The 26,680-nt window shown below is 35.4% G+C and overlaps 1 protein-coding gene across 2 annotated transcripts in view; it reads right to left on the reverse strand.

Annotated features, from left to right (window-relative positions):
- Positions 1-386: 386 nt before the first annotated feature.
- SYDE2 (synapse defective Rho GTPase homolog 2) overlaps positions 387-26,680 on the reverse strand; it is a 45,163-nt gene continuing 18,869 nt past the window's right edge. Inside the window, exons 4-8 of one of the 2 annotated variants that reach the window (XM_034653810.1) lie at positions 22,682-22,808; positions 11,653-11,834; positions 8,410-8,641; positions 3,361-3,408; positions 2,678-2,797 (exon numbers count right to left, since the gene is read on the reverse strand). In XM_034653810.1, coding sequence (XP_034509701.1) covers positions 3,398-3,408; positions 8,410-8,641; positions 11,653-11,834; positions 22,682-22,808 — 552 coding nt within the window. In that variant the 3' untranslated portion in view covers positions 2,678-2,797; positions 3,361-3,397. Of the gene's footprint in view, positions 2,798-3,360; positions 3,409-8,409; positions 8,642-11,652; positions 11,835-22,681; positions 22,809-26,680 lie in introns of both variants that reach the window. The other variant, XM_002919397.4, reaches the window with a different exon arrangement.

Consider the following 26,680-nt stretch of genomic DNA (forward strand, 5'->3'; position numbering starts at 1 on the left):
AATGGATATTCCTTATCATTCATACTGGACAATCAACAGATACTACTTAAATGACAAATCAAGAAACAGCAGCAGTAAACCTAGACCCAGTGATGGAGGTAGTACCCATCTGAAGAATGAAAACCAGCTGTCACCTCTGAGAAGCAGGGCTGGTGTGAATGGCAGGGAGGCATACTTTTACTTTTTACTCTCTGCCCGTCTGAATTGCTTGAAACCTTATTCAGGTACATGCACTGAAATTAAGATTGTTTTTAATCCTATAAAACACTGGGGCTGGTAGACTTAGAAGGAAATGGTAGCTGACAGTCTAATAGTGCAGAAAAAGCAGTTATAAAAAACTCAAAAAAGGTTTGAAGTTACAGGTCATTTAAAGTAAAAGCATCAACTTACTGAGAACTACTAAACACAGCAGAGTCAATAAAAGAGATTTGTAGTTAGGACTCAGTGATTTAGACAACACAGATGTTTAGTATTTTCTATTTAAGATGGCAGAGATTAAACTATTCCCATCCAAAATTATATAACAAAACACATCTGGCCTTGAAAGTATTTCAGATTCTGGAAAATTCAATTCTGGACCAAAAAATATTGTTACATGTATTTACGGATAACATTTGATTGTCCAATGCTCTAACACATTTGTTTAAAAAGAATGACATCAAAATAAGTAATCCTTAAAATCATTATTAATAATTAATAGCATGACACCAAGGTTATAATACTTTAATAAAATGTTTACATTTCTGGAACAACTTATTCAATTCATACAATATACATGATACAGCAAACAAAAACATTTAAAGCACATTTCTTTTGACTGTTTACTCAATATATATACCTGTCACATATTCTTTTGGTATTCTTCAGAATTGTTATACAAAGCTTTAAAAAATGAAATTTTTGTATAAAAATAGTTATTTATCTGGCTTTTTAACAATTGAGTTTTCAAATTAAATAATAAGGTATTCTGTTTACCAATGTATGTTACATAGAAAGTTAAATACTTTAATATTTAGAAAAACACCAAGAAGTCAGTTTTCTAACGGCTGCTACATCTGTTGGTGATTCAAATTTTATTTATAATTTTAAAATTACATGTTCTGTGGGTATAAAAGTTTTAAAAAGTACATTCCAATTTAATAAAAAAGACTACTAAATTTACATTTTCAAACACTGCTGTAATTGCTATAGTGACTATCTTATAGATATACTTAGCCAAAATAAGTTAATTTTTCAAAATCAGTAACATGGAGGATGCTGGGCAAGATTTCTTTAAAAACAAATGAGGGTAATTATAAAGTCAACGTTATCAATGTACTACTACAAATAAATACATTTAAAGTATAATCACTTTGTTTTAAAAAGCAGAACATAAAAATGCATAGAACAGGTGAAGATATTTTTTAATGTAAATCACTAGTGCAGAAACCTGGGCTCTTAATCCCTTAAGAAATTAGAGGCTATCAATTTAAAAGATGACTTCTCACTAGGGATATTGTGACTGAATCAAAAAAAAGAAAGTCTATGATTTCTATTCAGATGCTTCTAGTGTTTTGGTTCCAGTGTTTCTATGGAACTCCTTTAACTTAAATGTTCTTTCCCTGAAAAAGACATTTTAAGCTAGTAATTTTGGCCTCATGACATATATACTTTAAAGATACATGTGATTCTGCAGCCAATGCCTCCCCCATTCTAATATCTATCCATATATGCACTTATAAATAGATACATTTTCAGGATTATAAAAATAATTTTTATAAGCTTAAATAATTACTGAATGTTAATGCAGAATACATTAATATTTGTATAATTTTACTTTTATTTATAAAAAGGTTTTTTATAGCAGCATTTGCATTGCAAATGAAATACGATCAAATGATGTTGCAGTGTACATGGACTCACACTGCAAACCAGAAGAAGCAGCTGCCACGTTCCTCTAAAAGAAACATTTGTCTCAGCTACAAAAGAGCAGTTCCTACAAAGTACAAAAACCATGAGGGGCTAACAACTTACCTGAACCTTATAAGTGCATTTAAAAGTTATCTCCATAGAATTGGCCATATTTGTTAAAAATATCCACAAGACCAAGTTATCTTTGCCCCCAAAATATTTTCTAATGAGATAAGTACAAATGATATTAATGAAGTGTTTTTAATTGAATCACATGAATTTACTAGAAATTAACGGACTTTTCAAGAGTAAAAAAATAAAGCCATCACTGTAAGAGGTATAAGAAAGTGAGAAAGACTGATTTGAAATTTAAAACGTTACAAAAAAGCAAGTTAAAACTCTCCATCTCAAACACTCATATTAAGCTTGTTTTTGTTGAGTTCACGCTCCAGATTTCCAATCAAAGTATCAATACTTTCTTGTAGGTCTTTAAGATTGACTTTTCGATCCACTGTAGACTCAATTGTCTGCATTGTCAAGTATGTCTGAAATGTGTACTCTTTGGACACAGGTACTGGCTGTTCAATCATTATATCTGGTCCATACATTTTGCTACAATTTTCTCCATTTTCTCTATCTTCTGAAGAGATATCATCATAATCTGTATCATTTAAATTTTCTTTTGTATTTAGAAAGTAGTTTTCTCCACAGCTGCTCCAGTCTCCTGCATAACGATTGCTAACTGGACTGTCTAATCTGGTTTGCCTTGGTCTAAGTATTTTTGATGAATCAGTACTGCTCAAATTTAACATGCAAGGTTGCTCTTTCTTGCTCCTCAAATAATTTAGAGAAGACTTCTGCTCTGGAAACAAATTGTCTGTTGATTCTTTGACAGTTAAATGTTGCACTAGAAACAAACAATAAACTTGCTTAGTCACAGCCATCTGACTGGCCTTAAAAAAACCCAGCAAAGATAAGCCGTTCAATAATCAACTGCAAACATGCATTAAAACAAAACATGCACACTATTAAAAAAAAAAAGGCATTCCATAATTACTTTTTTCTATCACCAGAAACAATCAATATTAGGGACAGAAGCTAGTAGAATGTTCAATGGTGCTAATTCATGCCATATCATAACATCCCCAAACAAATTTCCGATATTGATTAACTTTCGGTGCAAGTTAATTATTATCTAGCTATAATCCAAACAGTAGCTAAGCTGGTAGCTTCTTCTAAATTAAAAGCTACACTAAAAAGCAGGCAAGCCATGTTGGTGTACAAACAAGAGAAAACAAAAAGGTCCTTCTTCTGCAAACATCTAAATGAGGCAAAGACATCTAAAGTGCTCACTCTAACCTTTGTGCTTTTTTGCAATTCTATTAGCAGCAGGGTTATAATTTACTTCACAAAGCAGCCCAAATTTCACTTTGATAAAATGCACAAATACTAGACTTGACCACTTGTTACCTGAGTTTGATTACACAGCATTAGCTACTAATAGTCTTCATTTATTGCCTGAAAACAGTACAGATATTTTATTTTCCCATTCTGCTTAGGTATCTAACAATCTCAAATAGCATTCTTCATATTAAGATTCATTTCTCCTAAAAGTATACATCGTGCTGGCCATACGGATTACTAGATATACACATCATGACAAACCAAGGCTTTACTGCTTACCCTTTCTGTGAATATTGGACAAACATTTGTCTAAGGTTCTTCTGTATATAAAATGGACTTAAATGTTGAGGCATAGCTTTTAAAAACTGTCCGTAATATCTTTCTCTTTCTGCTTATTTATTCTCCATTAATAAATGCCTCCCCATTTACACTTTCTTTCACTAAGATACATATCATCAGTGTGAATATGTTATCAGTAGTAACACACCTACTTTTCACACTCCAGCAGATAATGAACGCTTGTTTCCTACTGTAGAAAATAAGATAATTGAAAAGTAATATAAACATGTACATCGTTCTAGTTTTCCAGACTTACAGTGATCTTAACATTTTTCAGATCACATAATTTTGTTAACTTAGATTTTATTAAAATACTTGATAACTATCTATAGGCATGTTTTTAACATTTCCATTTGTCTATATTTTTATGATGGCCAGTATGTGTAATTACAAATAGCTAAAATCTCTTGATCAAAAATTTTCTGGAAAGTAAAGGTCTGATATTTACTTTAAGTTGATCTTTAATAACAGCATTAATATCGAATGCCCCATGCCATTAATTGATGCAATTGCAGAATGAATATTTGAATTTTTTCCACTGTTTAATTATTCATATTCCTTTTTCTCCTCTAGCTGCTAATGTCCACCAAGTCTCCTTGCCTTTCTCCCTCCTTTTCTGTGCTATTCCTGTTCTTAATGCTTAAGTGTCATGACTGTTTTTTTCATTACAGTACTTTGCTAACCCTGAAGTCATCTGATTTGTGATCCAACCAAAGTAAACCTTTTATTTTTTAAGTAAGCTCTACGCCTTGGCAACATGGGACTTGAACTCATAATCCCAAGATCAAGAGTCGCATGTTTCACCAACTGAGACAGTCGGGTGCCCCAAAGTAAAACATTTTTGACTGTAGGTTGAGCTTATCTTGTTGTGCCCCTATCTTTGACATTCATCTGCAAAACCCAGATTTATTTTGTTGCCAGTTACTTAAAGTTGTTTAACTAATCCCTATTCAAACATGTTTCTTGTATATTTTCTTAGAAAATATTTAATAAAGCAATTATAATAATATTTTATATCTTTTAAGCTAAAAATTCAGTTTGTGAAAAATCAACTTCACTGACTTTTTAAACTACTGATGTTGGAGTGGTTTCCTATTAAAAAGTGCAGAGAAAATGGTTAATTTTAACCCCAAAAGGAAAGTTCTGGTTTCCCCAGCACTATGACTGCCCATCTTCAACAGAATAAAATTTAAAATGCAATCTGTAAAGTTGCTGAAAATGTTTCAAAATGTAAAGATAAGTACTGAGAAACTTAATTTTCTTATCTTGTTCTACTGATAGATTTATATTTTTAATCACCAGTTTTATTAGCCTTTTATCTACAGTATAATTGCCTTATTTAACAGAATATATTAAGTGCCTAGTTAATGTCAAGCACTGTCTTAGAACTTGGGTGCATAAAGGTAAGCAAAATCTAATCCCTGACTTCATAAAGCTTAGTCTAATGAGAAAAATGAAACAAAAAGGAATAGGAAAATATTATAGCTTTTCTTCAAAAACCTGCCCCAAATTTACTCATCATAGAAAATGTGATACAGCAAATAGCTGGTCTAGGAGTTACACTCACTCTAAAACTATTTTCCCATCTGTAAAGACAAAGTAAATTTCAATATCCTTCTTCAAACAGCAAAACCATTTTTAAAAAGCAACAATTTTGTAAAACTGCAGTACATAAAAAAGATGAAAAGAAGACTATTTTGATCAAAAGGGAAGTGTGTTTACATGTTGTTCCCTCACCTGTTGCCAATCTGGCTCCAAAGCTGCTTCCGAAGAACCTGAGGGCTTGGCAGGAGACAATCTGAAATGCCACTGGCACGATGATTTTTACCTTCCAGTGCCCATCTGCCAGGATTCTAACTGATCACTTTGCAGATAAGATTTTTCAAATGGAAAGCTTAAAGCAAATTTTAATACTGCCCCAAATTAAGAAACAAAAAATAAACAAAAAGAGTAAAAACGAAGGTCGATGGGGGAGGATGGAAGCAACTGTTTACCTCCAGAGTAGGGGAAATTCCAAAAAAGAAAAATAAGTAAGACATGCGTAGCAAGGAGGGTCAAACCCTTCCATAGGGTTTGATGCATAGAGATGGGCATTCACCAAGTTCGTATGCTATGGTCCATTCTCTGTATCACTATCGATTTTCTCAGGCACAGTAACTGCACTGCTTCTACTTAATGTCTGCCTTTCCTTGAATCCAAAAGCAAATGATTTAGAGGGCCAAATTAACTGGTATTTATTCTCATCTTTCTGCCCTTTATCTGAGATACTATAACTAAATAAAAGTACAGGTTATAGAAAAGGGGCCAGGTTTGTTGTTGTTGTTTTTTATTGAAGTACAGCTGACATATGGTTATATCACTTTCAGGTGTAAACACAGTGAATCAACAACTCTACACATTACACAACGCTCACCACCATAGGTGTGGTTACCATCTGTCACCAACGTTATTACTATGACATTGACTATAGTCCCCATGCTGTCCTTTTCATCTCCTGGACTTGATGTGATCTGATAACTGGAAGTCTGTATTTCTTAGTCCTCTCCACGTATTTCACTCCTCCCTCCACCCACCTCCTCTCTGGCAACCACCAGTTTGTTCTCTGTGCTAATGAGTGCATTTCCAGGTTTTTTTTTGGTTTGAATCTTGATTTGTTTTGTTTTTTAGATTCCATATGTAAGTAAAATCATATGGTATTTGTCTTTCTCTGTCTGACTTATTTCACTTCACACGATACCCTCTTGGTCCATCCATGTTGTTGTGAATGGCAAGATCTCTTTTTTTTAAATAGCTGAGTAATATTCCACAGTGTGTATGTGTGTGTGTGTGTGTGTGTGTATCACATCTTCTTTATCCTTTCATCTACTGATGGCACTGAGGCTGCTTCCATATCTAGGCTGATGTAAAGCTGCAGTAAACACAGGGGTGCATATATCTTTTCAAGTTTGTGTTTTCATTTTCTTTGGGTAAATACTCCACAGAATTACGGGATTGTATGCTATTTCTAATTTTTTGAGGATCCTCATACTGTTTTCCATAGTGGCTGCACCATTTACATTCCCACCAACACAGCACAAGGGTTCTCTTTTTCCCACATCCTCAACAACGCTTGTTATTTCTTGTCTTTTGGTATTAGTCATTCTGACAGGTATGAAGTGATATATCACTGTGGTTTGATTTGTATTTCCCTGATGATCAGTGATGCTGAGCATCTTTTCATGTGTCTTATTGGCCATCTGGATGTCTTCTTCGGAAAAATGTCTATTCAAGTCCTCCGGGGCAGTTATTTTTAAATAACATTAACCTCTGATACAGAATTAATGACAAAGAAATCAGGTACTGATAGTAAACTCCAGGTAAGCAAGTTTTCATCTTGATTCGAATGATTAAGATGGCTCCTTTCCCAATTCCTGGTGCTTATTAGAATTAAAGCAGGTGTAGGAAAAACTATAGGAAACACACATTTAAAACTTTAACCTGAGATCTCCCTTATGTTGGGTACCAAATGCAGAAATCAAACCAATTATCCAGAGCATTTTGATTCAGGATTTTTAAATAATTAATAATATATACCACCTCAGTTAAAATATAGATTAGAAATAATTTTTAAGCCTGTGTTTGAAAGAAAGCAAAAATTTTAACTTTATAAATTTAAAAGTTGAAACTTTTTATTCACTTTCTATAATTAATTAGATGTATTTTAAAAGACGAAATCAAGCATTTCTTTGTACTTTAGTCTATCCTCATATGTACCATTAAAAGAGTAAAAAAGAACTAACTTTATGCAAAACACTTGGCTCATGCCGTAGATGCCTTGTCTACAGAATCTTCACGACCAGGAGGTAGGCGCTATTTATAGAGAAGCATACTGAGGCTTAGGGGAATTAAGTATGTGCCTGAGCTACAATCTGGATCCGAATCCAAGCCTGACTCCAGGGCCCAAGCACTTTTATCACTGTGTGCTACACACAGCTTCTAAGTACTTCCATGTTTGGTATTATGCAGGGTGGGGAAGGGGAGTGGGAGTTACAAAGGATAAGAACATTTGGGAACTTTTTTTTGGGGGGAACTTAAATACAGCATCCTATATAGAACATCTAGTTAAATACATATGCCTTTTAGCTCTGAAACTATATAAGAGAGGTATTAGGAAAATAACTGTCAACTTTTGTTATTGACTAGAACAAGGGATGGATAAGTAAGATGGAAAGATCAAAGATGATTGTCAAGTTAAGCCTGGATAATTTGGAGAACAACCATGAATACAGTAAAGATGTCAGGAAGAAGAACTGAATGAAGGAGAAAAATGAATTCTACTTCATACCTGTTGAACTTAAAATGAGAAGAGTGAAGAAATTAACATTTATGGAGTACCTATTTTGTGACAAGAGCTGTGCTGAGCACCTTACGAACATAACTTTTTATTTAATTCTCCTATAAACTCTATAAACATATTACTAAATCCATATGACAAAAGATGACATTGAGGCTCTAAGATGTTAAAGAACTTGCCCAAGATCAGACTGCTAAGAAGTAACACAACCAGGACACAAATCCAGGTCTGACCAAAATGTGTACATCAATCTATATGTCTACAACATTATCAGCAAAAGCTAAAAATGTAAATGGAGAAATTTAAAGGTATCAATTCATAACTATTTGAAAAAGCAAAATCTAGAAAAGATTTTCTTGAATCATATATGGGCGTATTTATTGATTAGCTACTTCAAACCCCCTATCATTGAAAGAGAAACATATTTCTATAGAATCATTTACCTGGCCAGAGTTGAAGTAAGTAATGAAGAACTTCAATATGTTTTTTAAAATCCAAAGCACTTGCAAGTTCTTCTGAATCAGTAAAGACTCTGTTGTTATGGGTGGAAGTCTCTTGCCTCTGACTTAACAATACCGGTCCAAAGCACACGGCCAAATTCTGGCAAGTCATCTTATTCACTTCATGATAAGAAGCCACCAATTTCAAATGATCCAGCAACATCTTTAGGGTTGCCTAAATTAAATTAAATTACATTTCACTTAATAGAGTTACACATAGGGGCAAATTCAAGGACACAATTTATAGCAGAAAATACAGATAGGCTTCCTGTCACTTTTTAAATGGTTGTTTCAAAGATTTGCTTCTAAGTTGGAATATTTGGAACTTTGAAACTTATTTTCTTAAAAAAAATTACATAGGATCCTTAGGTTCCAATGACATAATCTGATCCATTAAATGGTTAAAATATATACTCTTTATAAAAGGCTCATGAATGCATTCCAAATTTCAACTGGAGTCCCTGAGAAAATATACATCGACATTTTCCTCTCTTTCCTCCTCTAAAATGACAACAGCAAAGGCTGTGATGAAAGAGGAATAAGGTAAGAGTTTTCATCTTTAAGCACAGATAAATCCTGTAGTAATAAGCAGGGTACTACCATCTTTAAATCTAGGAAGGCAACGATTTCAAGCATCACCTGGTCTCGCATGATTCAGATTCGGAAAAAGGCCAATGCGCTTAACTAATAAATGCTTTAAATAGACAAACCATGAATAGTATTGCTAGAAATAACAGAAAAATTTGTTTAAAAAGAATACTTTTTAATATTTGAAGAGCTAGTAAGGGGAGTTTGCTCAAGAAATGGAAGGTTATTTAGGTTTAAGCAATTATGGAAAGAAATGATGTTTTTGAAGTCCTGGCATATGATTAATCATTTAACAAATAAAATGAGTATATGATTTCTTCTTAATAATTATATTAAAGAAATGAATGACAAATAAAACTGTAATTATAAAAGTTTTTTTAAAAAGGAAAAAAAATCAAAACGACGTATTTCTAGGGCCAAAAGTGACATCTGATTTCAGTGAGCAGAAGGTCATTAGTAACCTTGGCAAAAACAAGTCCAGAGAGATAGGGTAGGAAGCCAGATTACAATGTGTTGAGTAGTCAAGGGTGGTGAAGAAGTAAGGACAGCCGAAATAAACATTCTTTCAATGTCTGGCTGTGAAAAAAAAGTTATGAAGAGAGAATGAAAGCCAGAGGAGACTATAACTGACATTTTTTTTTTAAGATTTTATTTATTTATTCGACAGAGATAGAGACAGCCAGCGAGAGAGGGAACACAAGCAGGGGGAGTGGGAGAGGAAGAAGCAGGCTCATAGCGGAGGAGCCTGATGTGGGGCTCGATCCCAGAACGCCGGGATCACGCCCTGAGCCGAAGGCAGACGCTTAACCGCTGTGCCACCCAGGCGCCCCTATAACTGACATTTTGAAATCAAAACAAATCAAATATATGAATCATAAAAACAATGTAAATAAAAAGTATCTGTTCCTCTTCTCCATTCACTATACATTTCCTAACACAAGTGGGACTCTACATTCTTTGACATTTAGAAGCTAGTTTCAGCATATTGTGCTGTGAACAACACACACACACACACACACACACACACAACCACCTCTGGTTAAATATATTAGGTTTACTCTCAACGGCAAACCAAGAAATACAACTTAAAAAAAATACTTTTTGTCTACTAAGTAAGACGAGCCAAACAATGTAATTGTTGTGTCCCTCTTGAAAAGTAATATGAAAATGTATTAAGGGCCTTTAAATGATCATATCATTTAAATCAACAATTCCACTCAGAGATTCTATTCCAAATACATAATTCTAACTGAAAAGAAATCTCTGCAAATATATACAAATAGGTTCAAAACCTAAATATTATACAAAAGAGAACAGTGACAAATTATGTCAAGTCCACTCAATGGAATATTGTGAAGCCTTTTAGAAAGGATGCTAAGTACGAGCTTTAGGGCCTAAAGGCCTAAATTCAGGTGAAAGATACAACACTCATAAAGACTATATCTCTTGGAGAAGTGTTTAAATACCTGGACACTCATTTCTTCACTTATAAGTAAAATGACACAACTTTACCTTATATCAAAGAAGGAATATCTCTATCCCTTCACCCCACACTTCTGCTGCTGCCCACCTCTTTGTAGCTGTTCCCCTCTTCCCACCCAAAGGAATAGTAATTGTTCATCTAATTGGAGTGAGCACAGAATGTTCAGAAGACTACAGTGAACTGGTGAATGAAGTTTTGGGGCTTAACATTTCTATCTGCTTGGGCACCTGGATGGCTCAGTCAATCAAGCATCTGCTCTCAGCTCAGGTCATGATCCCACAGTCCTGGGATCAAGCCCCAAGTTGGGATCCCTGCTCAGCAGGGAACCTGCTTCTCCCTCTCCCTCTGCCAACTCCCCTCCTGCTTGTGCTCTCCCTCTCTCTCAAATAAATATTTTTTAAAAAAATTTCTATATACTCATTCTTGCCCTTTCTACCCTCACCGATAACAAATATAGGTAAAGTTGGCCTCATCTGGACAAGCCCAGCCATATCTCTCTTATTTTCCCTTTTGTACTAAGGAACAACAGCTTAAGTTAGGCTAAGACTGGTTTTGCAGACCGGGCTATCCTTCTATCTACTCTGCAGGCATGCCTGAAGATACCGACCTCAAGATTTAGATTGTCAGGAGGCAGCAAATGGGGAGAGGCAAGAAGGAAAGAAATGGTGGTGGTGAGGGTTGCTAAATCTCCAGGCTAAGTGATGTACATAAAACAGTTACCATATTTTTTTAAATACTAAAAGGAAATAAACTAATATGTTAATTATAGTTGCCTTTGGATACTAGTAACTGCAATTTTCCATTCTTTTCTATATCTTCCCAATTTTTCTATAATAAACATATTATTTTAATAATAAGGTAATCACACTTTTAAAAAATGTATAGGAAGTACCTGTGCCTAAACTAAAATTACATACAGAAAACAGATTGTTATCTAGATTTACTCTGCTTAAGAAGCACTTTTTAGGTTTATGTTAAGGAGTGTTTAGTAAAGACAGAGCTTAAAGTCATAGTGCTACAAATATGAAATACCTGAAAAATTATTTGTAGCCCTGGAGCTAAGTATAAATTCACTAGCTGGCTTTTAGAGAAAAAGGTATACCACATATGTTTACCTTCTCAACATCAGGAAGACAATCAAGCAGGTCGACAGTGTACTTAGAGTCACTTGGGTCATTCTCACATCCGCTTGATGACATTTTCAAAGGATTTTTTGCCATTGCATCTAATACAGCCTCATAAAGCTGCTTTGCTATCAGAGCAGAAGGAAGTTCTCTTAGATAGTCCTTAAGAACACCTTTAGAAAACAAAGACAGAGTGACAGCAATTGGTCTTCAGAACAAAATTTTTAAAAACTGTGAATTTTTTTATGTATTGTTATAGCCAATCTTTAATATTCTGAAAATAAAAACAACAACAAAAACCTATTATAACAAAACACTAGCATTTTGTAACCTTATAAATTGCCTCAGTAATTGACTTCTTGTTTTGAAAGCATGCTAAAAATGTACACACATAATTTCCAACAATCGTACATATTAGGTTTCTTATTCATAAAGTAAGCAATTCACGGTACATACACTCTATTAATTCTGGCCCTCTATAAATACATGTGAAACAAAAGGTGAGAAATCAAGGCATACTAATATTAATTGGAAATTACTCCAATTTCATGAATTTTGAGTTTCTAGACTTTTGAGAGTTAAAGAATACCAACGGTCCATGTACAGCACGGTGAGTATAATTAATAATACTGTATTGTGTATCTGGAATTTGCTAAGAGAGTAGACCTTGTTTTGTCTTATTTATCTATTTATTTACTAACTAACGAGAAACAGAGTATTCTTTCTTACATTGCTTTGTAGATTTTGAGTGTTGTATCCAAAGAGAAGGCTGGATCAAAATATCTGCTTGAATAAACTGGAACCACATCCTCCTGCTATGCCGTAAGATTTGTAAAAGTGGGGTTTTATAGCCACCTCACGGTATCCCAAAGTACGGATGTTCCAGAATTTTATCTAGTCAGTCACTACAGAGGGAATACTTGAGTTGTTTCTAATCTTTTGTTATTCCAAACATGCTACAATGAATAACCTTGCACGTCATTACTTGTATGTTCGCAGATATGTCTACAGGATAAACCCCCAAAACGGGATCACTAAATCAAAAATGCATTTGTGACTTTGAGGGAAAGGAGTGGTTAAGGACGTTTCCTAGGTTTGGAGCTTGAGCATCTAGGTGGATAGCAGTGCTATACTTTAAACAGGGGGAAGGGGATAGAAACGAGTTTGATTTTGAATATGTTCAGCATAAAGTATCTATGGGACATTCGAGGCTGCTGGATACAAACATCTGAGGCTCAGGAAAGAGAGAGCTGGAGACCCTGAGAATGAGCAACTTAAGGATGCTAACGTAGCTTGGGAATAGCTGAGATGATCAGGAAGGCACAAGTGATGTGAGAAGGCCCCGAAGAATACCAGCTTTTACGGGGTCATCAGGAAGAGGATTTTCCAAAGGGGACTAAAGAAGTATGGGTGGTAAGAAGAGGTGGTAAGAAGAGCTAAGGGGAGACTGGCAAGTATGCTGCCAAGGAAGGCAAGAAAAGAATGTTTCAAGAAAGAGTCTATGGTATTAACTGATAGCCAACAACAGGCAGGTTAGGTAAGAACCATATTAAGTACTATGGAGAACAGTGTTTCTCAAACTTCGCTGCACACTGAAATAACCTGAAGAACTTAAAAAAAATACATTCCAGAGCCCCCTGCCAGCCCTACTAAACCATAATCTCCAGGGGTCAGGGCTCATGTCCTTGTATTTTCAACAATTCCTGCTGTGATTCTAAGGTGTCAGTTTTTGTAACTAGGTATAAGAAACATGAGACAATTTAAGACAAGGATCAAAAAATGTCCACCAGACAAAGAAGTCAGCAACCTTGGTAAGCACAGCTTCATGGGAATAAAGGACACAGAAGTCAGGTTGCATTTGGTTAGGAAGTAAGTGGATGTTAAAGAAATAGAGAAAGAGAAAGAAAGATAGGCAATCTGCTCCAGAAATCTGGCTTTGAGAGAAGGTGAAAACCACAGATGAGTGGGAAACGGAGAAGCAGGATCAAAGTAGGGATTTTTTTTTATATATATAAGATGAAAGAAACTTGAACATCTAAATGCTAATATAAAGAAGATATGAAAATGGTTTTCAAGGCCCAAGAGAGAGGAATAAGTTGAGCAAAATCCCCAAAGAGGAAAGAAGAGACTCCTGAGAACACATGAAGGAGTTAAAATTAGTCCAAAATGTGAGGAAGACCATATCTCTACTGTTACAGAAAAGGCAGTGGAAAAGTGGAAAGGATGTATGCCAAAGAAGGCATGTTGGCAGACTGGGTCACAACAAGTAGAGGAGGTTCCTCTCTGGTGGCTTCTATTTTCTCCAAGAAGTTAGGAGGCAGGGTCGTCTGCTAAGAGTGACACAGGTGAAGTGAGATTTGGGGAGTGAGAAAATATTAAACAGACACTCTGGAGGAGAGAAGGGGGCTTGGAGAGATAAGAATACATATTTATTAGCAGATACCACTGAAAGCCCAGTTAATTTTGAAGTCCAAGGATTTATACTAGTACCAAGATATACCCTTGTGTGATTTTTTTTCTAGTAGCAATCATAACTCAGATACAGGCTAGAAAAACAGACCAGTTGTTCCAGCCAACATGGAGCAATGCAAACCAGATTTAACTTCCTGCCTGAAACAACTGGGAACACCAGATAAAATATCTAGAAACAAAACAAAACTATGTTCAACACATTGGACATTGGGCAAAAAAGGATATGATCCCTAAGGGATGGGAAACTAATGAAGCGTGCCCATAACTGCCTCAGCTTACTGCCTGGAAAGCCTTTCCAGGTCACACTGAGGAGGCACGAACACAGGTAGGTAGTAGGTCTAGCTAAGTTGAGGAGAGGAAGCTAGAAGTCTAAGGAGATCAAAGCAGCTAGAGCTTGAAAGAGTATTAGAGAGTAGACAGCTGTCCAGAAAAAAGACTGGATATTTCCAAATCCCCGAGTTTCTATCTGAGTACTGATCAGCACGTGCCGGTGACGAAACTAACCAAAGCTGGAGACAGAACCGCCCAAAAAGATTAGAGGGAACAACTTCAGGAGCTTACACTGGCAGGCAACAGCACCTGTTCTGAGCAACCAAAGTGAAAAACTTCATAACTCATAAGATTTGGGTGCAGTACTGTTATAGGTTGAATTATCTCTCCCACAACGAAAATATATTTAAGTCTTAGTACCCAGTACCTCAGAATGTGGTCTTGTTTGGATCTTTACAGAGATAATCAAATTAAAATGAGGTCATTAGGGTGGGTCTTAATATAATATGACTGGTGTTCTTATAAAACGGGAATTTGGACACAGAGACAGATATACATAGATGGAAGAGGACTTGAAGAAGCATGAGAGAACACCTTGTGAAGACAGAGCATTGGAGTGATGCATCTATAAACTTAAGGAATGCCAAAGATTGCCAGCAAATCACCAAAAGCTATGATGAAGCAAGGAAGAATTTCTCTACAGTTTTCAGAGGGAGCAAGGCCCTGCTGACATCTTGATTTCAGACTTCCAGCCTTCAGAATAATGAGGAAATAAATTTCCGTTGTTTTAACCACCTAGCTTGTGGCACTTTGTAACAGCAGCCATAGGAAACCAGTATGAGTACACAGTAGGGATTTGCTTCAGTAGTGGATCAAAGAAATAGAAAAAGAGATGCCTTATTTAAAAGCTGCTCTCATTCTACTTACAAGCATAACTAAAAAGAATCAAACTGTTCCCAAGTAACCTAATTGTATACCAGAACAAAGCCCAGAAGTGTCTAAAGGATAAAAAAAAAACCCTAGCACCCAAGAAGATAAAATTAACAATACCTGACATCTAACAAAAAATTACAATGTATATAAAGAAGCAGGCAAATATGATCTATAATGAGGAGAAAAATCAATCATGAACCAACCCAGGAATGACACAGATGATAGGACACTGAAAAAGTTATTATATGGTACTTCACATATTCAAGAAGCTAGAAGAAAGACCGAACATGCTAAGTAGAGACAGAGAAGGTATGAAAAAAAAGGTCAAACTTCTAACAGTGAAAACTAAAATATGAGAGATTAAAAATACAATGGATGAAATTAATATTAGCAGAGAAGACTAATGACTTGAAGACACAGCAATAGAAATAATCTAAAATTAAACAAAGAGATTTAAAAAAAAGACTGGAAAAAATGAACAGAATATAGGTGAGCTGTAAAACAAACACAAGTGACCTAATACATGTGTAATTGAAGTCTTTAAAGGAAAGGGGGAGGTAGAAGATGGGTGAGTCAAAACCACAATCATAGTTGAGGATTTCAACATGCCTCTCTTAACAAGAAGAAAGAAAACACATAGAGACATGGAGGATTGGAACAACAGTATTAATCAACTTGACTGCATTGATAATTATAGCATATTACATTCCAAAACACCAGAACACACATTCTTCTCAAGGGTACAAATGAAAACATTCACCACAGAAGAGCATGTCCTTGATGTTAAAGTAAGTAAGTTTAAATAAATACAAAAAGATGGGGCGGCCTGGGTGGCTCAGTTGGTTAAGTATCTGCCTTCAGCTTAGGTCATGATCCCCAGGTTTCTGGGATCAAGCCCCACATCAGGTTCCCTGCTCAGCAGGCAGTCTGCTTATCCCTCTCCATCTGCCCCCACCCCCTTTCATGTTCTCTCTCGCTCGCTCTCTCTCTCTCTCAAAATAAATAAATAAAATCTTAAAAAAAAAAAAAAGACTCAAGTCACATGAAGTATGTGCTATGATTATAATGGAATTAAATTAGAAATTAATAATTTTAAATATCTGCAAAACTCCCTAAATATTTTGACACAAACTAACATACTTCTAAATAACCCATGAATCAAATGAGAAAAAGAAAAATCAGAAATCACTTAGTTTGAACTAAGTGAAAATGAAAACACAACACATCAAAATTTGTGGGATGAGGTTAAAGCAGAGTTTAGAGGGAAATCTATAGCACTAAGTGTCTACATCAGAAAAGAAGGAAGGTCCCAAATCAATGGCATCAGTTTCTATCTTAAGAAAACAAGAAAAAAAAAAAGGAGCAAATATACTCAAAGTGAGTAGAAGAAAGGAAACTAGACCAATATCTACAGACCAATATCTTTTAGGAATACAGACACAAAAATCCTCAACAAAATGCCAGCACACTAAATCCAGCAATATATTAGAAGACGAAGATGAAGAAGAAGAAGAGAAAGAAGAAAAAGAAGGAGGAGGGGAAGGAGGAGGGGGCAAGAGGAGGAGGGGAGGGAGGAGGAGAAGAAGGAGGAGGAGAAGAAGAAACATCATGACTAAGTGGGATTAATCTCAGGAATGCCAGGGTTGGCTTGCAATTGGTCTGAAAACCAATTAATGTAATATACTAATATCAATAAAATAAAGGACATAAACCACATGATCATTTCAATAGACTCATAAAAGTCATTGAACAAAATCCAACACAATTTCTTGATAAAAACACCAAACTTGGAATAGGAGGGAACTTCCTCAACTTGCTCAAGGGGATCTATGAAAAATGCAGTTAACATCATAACTAATGGTCAAAAACTGAAAGCTTTCCTCCCAAAATCAAGAACAAGATAATGATGTTCACTCTTGCTGTTCAACATATATTAGAGATTCTAGTCAGGGCAACTAGGCAAGAAAAAGAAATAAGAGGGATCCATCTTGGAAAGAGAGAAGTAAAAGTACCTGTATTTACAGATGACATAATCTTATATATAGAAAATCCTAAGGAATCCACTAAAAAACTAATAGAACTAATAAATGAGTTTAGCAAAGTAGAAGATCAATGTGCAAAAATCAACTGTATTTCTATACAATCCAATGGAAAGAAAATCATCTTTTAACAAATAGATTCTGGATGGGTCATTTGCATATTAAAATCACTTAGGACAAAGGCAGGACTTCAGTTGGAAATATAACCATTGGTGAGATATCAAAGTGTTCACTGAATAAACGGGAATGACCAAGAGTTCTGCAGATGATGTTAAATAGGAAAGATAGAGGAGGTGGTGTCATGAGCTTCAAGAGAGCTTTATTCCTCAGCACAGAATAAGTTTCTACTCAACAGTGAAAAGATAACAATCTGGAAATAGCATTAGTAAACCAAGAGAATATTGACCAAACTTCTTCCTTGACATACATAAAGAAATATGATATATATATAAAGAGCTTGGTATATCATAACAATCAATGCATGTTAGATGTACACTGATGATAATAATAAGGCATTTTATACACAGTAGACATGAACACTTGTTTATTCCCATTTCTTAAGTTATATCATGTGATTTTTTTTCCTACCATCATTAGTTTTGCAGTCTAAACCTATCTACAATGAATAGCAACATATGGTATAAAGAGGACAACTGAGTTACAGTTAGAAAGTGAAAATGCAATTGCCTGTAGTTGCCAAATAAAGACGCTACTAACCCTCTAGGGCATGATTAAAAAAAAAAAAAAGAGATTCCATATGTATTCCTTAACAAAGCAAGACTTGTTAGTTCTAACAAAATTTAATATGCCCTGGTAGTTTGAGACTCGCCCTATAGAGCAATTAAATTAAATTAAAACCTAAAAGATCTCCAGAAAAGATAACCTTATAGCTCAGTAAAACACATATTTCAAATATCATTATCCTTTATATAATTAATATACTAAACAACCATTAATATAAATGGAATTTTAAATTAATCCAAGTTCAAGATTACTTCACTATAATTTGAGGGCAAATAAGGGAGAACTATTACTCACAAATACTAAGCACTTAAAGAATGCTCAAGGTACATTACATTCAATGAAGTAAAAGCTATAGCTCCTTTTCTATATGCAAAGAATTCACTGGAAAAATAACCAAAAGATTTCATAAAATGATATGGAGAAGAGGTATTTATACTATGCTGTGACATATGCTGTGTGACGACCCATCAATCTAGACATTAGGTAATATACCTTATCTCAAAACTTAGTGACAGACTGGAGTATCATAAGCCATGTTACCTTCTTAACATCTTTCAAACGCTCTGGAGACATAAAAACTTTAAGATAATAAGTTTGTGGTGACAATCTTACTGCCACAGGAACTACTGAAGGGAAACTTGGGAAAAATTTACATAGAGAAATTTTAGTGCAACACAGTAAATCTTTTCTCATGTACTGGAAGAAAATGCAGGCAATTATAGGTAAATAAAGAACTGGTTCTGGCTGCATCCCTTAAGCTGCTCTGTAATAGTTAGATACTATGAAACCATATGGTTCTCAGCTTCATTCAGGCACAAGGACCAACTACACAGGAAAATTCTACTCATCCCCACGATAGAATAATAGGTATCATCACACCTGTTAAAAACTGGTTTGTAGTACCTGTATTTTATTAATTCCCACTTTGCAAAATCACTCTGTTCTCTCTACCTAGAAGTCTGGCCCCAGATCTTCCAACGGTTAACTCTGTATTACACAGATCTTAGCTTGAAAGGCACTTCTCAGATGAACTTTCTTCTCTGACCCCCTAGCCACGGGAGTCACCAAGCTGACTACTACCTCCAATCAGTATTATTCCCAATGTCCTATCACTCATAAGTTACGATATCTCACTATTCATTGGATGGATTACTGATTCTCTTCCCCCACTAGAATACATACGTAAGGACTGAGAGATACTGTTCATCTCGTTCATTTGCCCCTGGTGCCTAGAAGAATGCCTGGCATATAGGCAATAAATTTTAGTAAATAAACCAATGAATTTCTAGATAGGGAAGGATAAGTCATTAAATGGACTCTGATTATTCCTCTGCATAGACTCCCCTTCTCCTGTGGGTTTCTTACTTTGATTTCCACAGCCATCATCACACCAGTACCTCTGGAATATACAGTGTTAAGTTTAAAACTCTGGTTCTGATTTGGAGAAAAAACCAAAACAAATAATCTTTCAGTATTTACGCTTTAGCACTGCAACACAAATAAACAATTTAAGGGTTTTTTTTATTAAATACACGGGAATAATAATAATAAAAGTCGCTATAGAATTACACATCTTCACCTCAAAGAGTCAGTAGGTCATCTCCTTGCCTTTCTTTTAGCCCTCCCAGCTACCTCTATGCTTTAATGTGGAAGTGCTATCATAAAACCTAGTACATGGAAACTCATCCAACTAACTTGGAAGGAAAGGACAGAGGGAGGGAGAAAAAGGAGGGAGGGAGGGATGGAAGGGAAAGATAGGAAGAAAGAGAGAAAAATGAAAATGATCACATTCTAACTCTGCTGTTTCCAAATGACCCTCATTGCCAGGTCTGGGTTCCAGTCTGACAGAGCATTCCAGCCATCTCTCACCACTCACCTGCCTGATGCCTTCCTCTCTAGCAAGTATGTAAGTCATGCAGCTTGCCATCTCCAAGTGTTTGCTAATAGATTGCACTCTCCTCCAACCCTTCTGGCTAAGCCCAGTCCACCTTTTAAAAGTTAGCTGAGGAGTCACCTTTCCCAGCAAGTTTTCCCTAATCTTCCCACAATAAGCTAGGTGCTTCTCCTCATATATTATAATCAGTTGTCTCTGACTCTGTCTTCCCCCTTAGACTAGTATTCTTGAGAGATTATCTCTTACACATCGTTGTACTCCAAATGCCTTAGCGAAGTGTCTAGTGTACAGTAAGCATTCAATATATGACAGTTAGATGGATGGATACCATTTTTCTACCAGCAACTGCAGGACTATGAAGATTAATACACTAAATAACCTCATTCTTCGAGTGAAACACTGTCCCCTGAGAAAGTGCCCTTTTCCTCTATCTGTACCCCAGAACCAGAATACAAAAATACAAGTACAGGACTGTGAGAATCATTCTTTCTCAGGTGAGACCTTTATAGGTAATAAAGATACATTAGAGTGGATAGATTTGAACATAGAATCACTGACACTTCCTGCAGTTAATGCTATAAATTAATTTTTTAAATCCATTAATCTACCCCACCCTAACTTACTTACTCTTTCTGAACTTCCTGCTTACTTTGGTCATACTCTGTAGATGTTACTCAGATCATATAAAATTTCCCATTAATGAATTCATAAACTGGGTCCTTTGCTGATTTTAATTACATATTATTAAAGGAAAAATTCTACTTTTTTGTAGACATGATCAATTTTTTTTTGTAGAAAGGATAACTTTCTTCCTTTACAAAAATAAAAGTACCAACTATTTCTGATTTGCTAAAATTTATAAGAAAGAAAAAGTGCCTTGGTTTGTTGTGTCTTTTAAAATGGTTGGGATCAAAGTTTTGATTATCTAAGAGTATTTATCTAAATACTCTGAAAATATAGTCATTCAGAGTTCAGAGAGGGAACCTCAGCTATATGAAAAGCCTCAATCCTAAAAGTAAGTTTTAAAGGATTCCAACCAACAAAAATCTCTTTAATATGTGCAAGTTGAACCTTCCTCAAATTCTCTCCTAGGCAATTAACTGCATGTATAATAAAAAAATCAAATTAGAGAGATAAATAAATAACATTACAGCATGAAAAAAAATGGTAGTTAACAGTAGAGAGAACTATCAAAATAACACAGAAGATCTGGAGATACATACCAAAGCATCTATAGGTGAATGGATATGATATCCAAGATATACTTCAAAATAATCCATGTCTAGGGGAGAATCAAATGAAGGATATAAAAGAGACAGGTTTGGTCATGTGTTGATTATGGAAGCCAGGTGATGGATAAGGAGGGTTTATCATAGTATTCTATCTACTTTTGTATATGCTTCAAAACTTTGCGCATAAAAAGTAAAACAACAACAAAAACAAACATGGAATTATAAGCCAATAGTCCCTGAAGATATCCATTAGTTATGAACAATCTTATAATGGCCAAATTCAAAGGCCTTATCTTATATGATCTCTCCATCAAATGACACTGCCTCACACCTTTCCCTAAACTCTGTGTCTTTTGTTTTCCAAGCTTTCTGACTCCTTTCTTCTCAATCTCTTTAGCTGGGTCTTCTTTCTTTGCATCCCTCCAAAGTTTGGAGATCCTCAAAGCCCTTGTCTTTTCAAACTTTATGGACAATCACAGGGCGTTAATTACAACTACATGTCAATGACCCTCACATTGTCATTTTCCACCCCCATATCTCAGGAGTACTAGAAGTGTATTTTCAATCCTATACATTGGATTATATTCACACTTGGTAAATTTTACTACATCCTCTCCTTAGCTGTACTTTCTACTTTGCCTCATATACTCACATAGATCTTCTACTAATAACTCGAATTCAATATGTTTGGAAAAACCCCAATTCATAATCTTTCTTTACATTTCTCCACCAAAAGCAGGAGCTCTCCTCTCAGCTTTTTAGTTTCTGCAAATGGTACCCAATCAACCAGGTGTCCAAGTCATGCTTATCTGGGCCCTCTCTTTCTTCATATCCTTTCAATTCTATTTCTTCCTATTGTTACTGCTACAAGACTCCTTCAGCTCTCTTTATCTCTTTGCTGGGACCACTGCTAAGGCTTCCTAACTGCTTTTCTGTCTTCTGGTTTCAGAATTCTAATTCCAATCCGTCACATAGAGTTGCCAGATTAGAAGACTGTGTCTAAAGATTTCACTCCCCTGATCAAAAATCTCTAATGGGTCCCCTCTGCCTACTAAATAAATCTGAATTCTCTGACCACATAGTCAGTGCCCTTTACATGACCTAAGCTCCAATCAAACTGACCTCTAATGGTGTTTTTATTTTTCACTCTATGAAGAAAATGCACTCTTTTCCTTCTGCTACCTAGTATAGCTAATTTAATGTAGGTCTTACTCCCACCCCTACCCCATCCCCAACATTTGTTGGCTGTTTGAGGGCAGGGATCATATCTTGGTACCTCCCCACAGAAAGTAACACAGTAATGTTTGTGAAGGAAGGAAAATAAGACTTCAGGATAAAAACCAGTTCAATTTAGGCTACCAAATAGTATTTCAATTCCTTTTCCTACAGATGTAGCCTTTCCAGAATACGTACATAGAATAAAAAACATTTTTTACCTGTTATTACATTTATATCTGGGTACTGGTTTTCACACAGACCAACAGCTTTGCTATCTCTCTCAAAAGCCTCTCGAAGTTCTTTCTTGACTGCTGCCGAACCACATAATCGGTACAGGCCTACCACCTAAAAATAAAATTATGGCCATATTATGGTAAATTTGATAAAGAGAAAATATAATTGCATATAATGTATAAGTCACATGAAATTGGTAATCAAATATGTTCTGATGACATTTAATTAAAAATACCTCAGTTTTTGAAATCTCACCATAGACTATATTCATCAGTTGAATAAAAACATTCTATTCTTTCATTTAAATTCAAACAGTATACTATGATTTCTGTAGTGCTGGCTCTCTTATCTTAAGATACAAGCCCTTCACTTTAGTTTTATATACTCAGCTAATATCTCCATGCCCCAAGGTCACGCCCTTTCACATCTTTTGCTCTAAACTGAAGAAATGCCGCACAGTGGTTACAAGGATTTTGGATTCCATAAAGCCCCACTCTATCACTCCTTGCTTAGTGAATTTGGGCAAGTTATTTAATCTCTTTAAATCTCGGTTTATTTATCCATTTAAAAAGCATATACTTGAAATAAGATTCCAGTATACTATTTGTGCGAAGTTATCTTTGTAGGGGAAAAAAAAAAAGATTCTAGGGAAGAAATAAAACAAACCTGGATTTTTTTTTAACTTACTAAATTAATTGATTATAAATTGATAAAGGAAATTCAATTAAAATAATATATTAAAGGTAAAATAAAACCTTTAGTTCAAAATATATATAAGACCCACCCTCCCCTCAACCTACACTAAAAAGATTTATTTTTTAAACATTGTTAATTCATACAGGAGATAAAATATTAAGTCTTAGGAGGCTCACTATAAATTTGCTGAGAGGAAATCAACACGGTATTAAAGAGAAAATATGTCTGATTAAGCAATCAGAATTTAAAAAAGAATAAACCTTCAAGAAAACCAAGAAAAATAAGTGATTATTAACTATACTTCCACATCAAACACTATTTAGGAAGCCGAATCACCTTGAATTGAAGGAAGTTATAAAGAAATTATTTCAAGACAGAAATAAAGTAAAAACAATGAAGATCCCCAAGGATTTGATCCCCTAGGAATCACTTTAAAACCTTATAAACAATCTAGGAGAAAGAGTATACAAATGAAATTTCCAGGTGTACTTATGACACAAACCTCTCCAAGTCATTAAATAACTGATAGAATATAGAAGGTGTCTCGATACAAGAAAGTGTCACTAGTAGATACAGAGAATGTTATCCAAAATATTGGAGATGATAAACTATTAAATATTAATTGGAAGACAGTAAGGAACCTACAACAATTTTTTTTTAAAGATTTATTTATTTATTTGAGAGAGTGTGCATGTGAGCAAGGTGGGGGCAGAGGGAGAGGGAGAAGGAGAGAAGCAGACTCCCCACTGAGTGCAGAGCCCAATGTGGAGCTTGACCCATGACCCTTGAGATCATGACCTGAGCCTCAATCAACAGTCAGATGCTTAACTGATTGGGCCACCCAGGGTCCCAGGAATCTGCAACTATTTTTAAGAGAAGGTAATGCAAGGTGCTGCTACATTCCAAAGGATCAACATAATATGGGAAACTAAGGAATATACTGAGAAGGAAATTTCCTACTCTGATCCACCTTCATAGTGCATTCACACTGAGAATAGCATGTCTTCAGCTGGTCATGTCTCATAAGGCATGGGAGAACCATAGATGATCCAGAAAATAAAGCTAAACTGTTAAACAGGATCAAAGAAAATGCTATCACATGAGAAAAAACTAACTCGAGTAGACTGCTCTGGTGTAGGCACACTTAAGGGTCACAAATTCCCTAATAAAGATGTATCCCCTTCAACTTGAGGAGATGAACCCAGAATAAATTAAAGAAAGGAATACTTCAGTAGTAAGTACTAAGTTGATGAACATGCTATCTCAAAAGGTGAATAAAGGAAGATAGAGCTCTAATACAGATATTTCAAGGAAAGGACACTTGAGGATATTATCCCTAACTTCAGAGGTTGACTTCTTGAAGTACACGCTCAATGCCTCTATCAGAGACAGAATTGTACTGGATTGACCATGAGTATGATTTCCACCATCATCTTTCCCACTAGAAGCATGGGATAGGTGGTAGTAGCCTTCAAAGCATTTGGAAGATGCCACAAACTACTTCTGTATGACTGTTAAAGCCTCATGTTCATGATAACAATAGCAAGAATAATTACTGACTAAAAAGGTAGACAAAATCTAAGCAGTGTGCAAGTCTGTAAAATATAGACACAATAAGCCTCTTTCTGTGTGTGTGTGTTGGGCAGGGGGCAGTGAAGCAAAAAACAAAAACAACAACAAAAAAAACCAAAACCAAAAAAAAATGTTTAAACCTGCATTTCCAAATGTACTGCTATAAATTTTACTTTTTAGTTCACAGGAAATAATTATTTTTAATATGCCATTTTTTAAGAGTTTATTTATTTGAGTGAGAGAGAGCAGAAGCTGGGGGAGGGAGAGGGAGAAGCAGAGTCCCCACGGAGCAGGAAGCCTGATGCAGGACTGGATCCCAGGGCCCTGGAATCATGACCTGAGCTGAAGGCAGATGCTTACCCGACTGAGCCACCCACCAGGTGCCCCATCACAGGTAATAATTCTTTATTAAAATAGCTATTTCTAAACTTTAAGTATAGAAATAAAAAGCACTGCTAAAAATGTTTTCTTAGTATTTAAAACAAGTTACAACAGTCTTATATATCCATTCTTTATAAAATATTTCAGAAAGAGACTATACAAGTACAGTGCTATTTGAGTTACTTATTTTAATATTCAATTGTAAAAGTTTCTGTTTAATAATTAGCTTTATAGTCTGCCTAATCTCTGACTTCTCTACATGCTGCCTTAAAAAAGGTGGGGGGTGGGGGCAGAAAAACAGAGAACCTTAAGAGATAAAGTAACCAGACCAAAAGTTAGATTGGAAACCAAAGGCCTCAATCTCATGTAGACAACATAAACTCAATCTGAATACTATACCTAAGAAGAGGTTTTAAAAGTCAGATGTCCTTCCTATCTCTCAGCTTCAGAAAGCTACTTCATCTATTTTTATAGATATCAGCAAATAAAGACCTAAAGAGATGAAGTGACTTGTTCAACATCACACAGTGAATTAATAATGGAGGAGAAACCAGTACCTGTCTCCTGCATCTTTAATACAAAACCCCACTAAACTACTTACACTGTTTCTGTAGTTTCCACATCAGGTCCAAGGTGAGTTATTTTAAAATCTTCTCTACATATAAAGAAATCATAGTTCAGGCATGGGGATACTTACCCTTGATGTTTTTAATTAGTGTCATAAATTCTGATAGCAGTAAAGCAGAAATATCTCAGAAATACTGATGGCAGGCTTAATTTTTGAATAGAAACAATTGCTTGTACCTAAGAATAATATACTCAGTGATATTTCTCATTGTCATAGTCCACACGTGTTAATGAAAATAAAGAAAGATGAGGTCTAATAAACTGGTGAATATTACGTATCTGATTACATATGACAACAGGGTTTTTGTTTAATGGACTGCATTTACCTTATTTATTTATTTACCCTTCTTATTTAAAAGGAAAAGAGAATGAGAAATGTTTCTAGTAGGCCCTCTCTTCATCCTCCAAGCCATCCCAAAGTTCAGAGACAGATAAGCTGATGCTTCCTGAAGAGTAGGATGAGGGAGAGTTGGGGGTAAGGGCAGGGAGTAGCCTTAGGAGTAAAGTGGGTTTTTAAGATTCACTGCTGGAATTCTGTACCATAAGAATGTCAAACCATGCAGAAACATTCCTGAAATGAATTAGTCTTTGCCTATCTTATCAGCTCTGGCTTTTCCTAGGAATGCCATTGTAAAGCAATCCTGATATGTAGGTATAAGGCCCATGCAGCTTTGCTTCACAACCTAAATCGTGGAACCAGCTAGCAC

The sequence above is a fragment of the Ailuropoda melanoleuca genome, chromosome 2 (assembly GCF_002007445.2).
Source record: "Ailuropoda melanoleuca isolate Jingjing chromosome 2, ASM200744v2, whole genome shotgun sequence".
Classification (NCBI taxonomy): domain Eukaryota; kingdom Metazoa; phylum Chordata; class Mammalia; order Carnivora; family Ursidae; genus Ailuropoda; species Ailuropoda melanoleuca.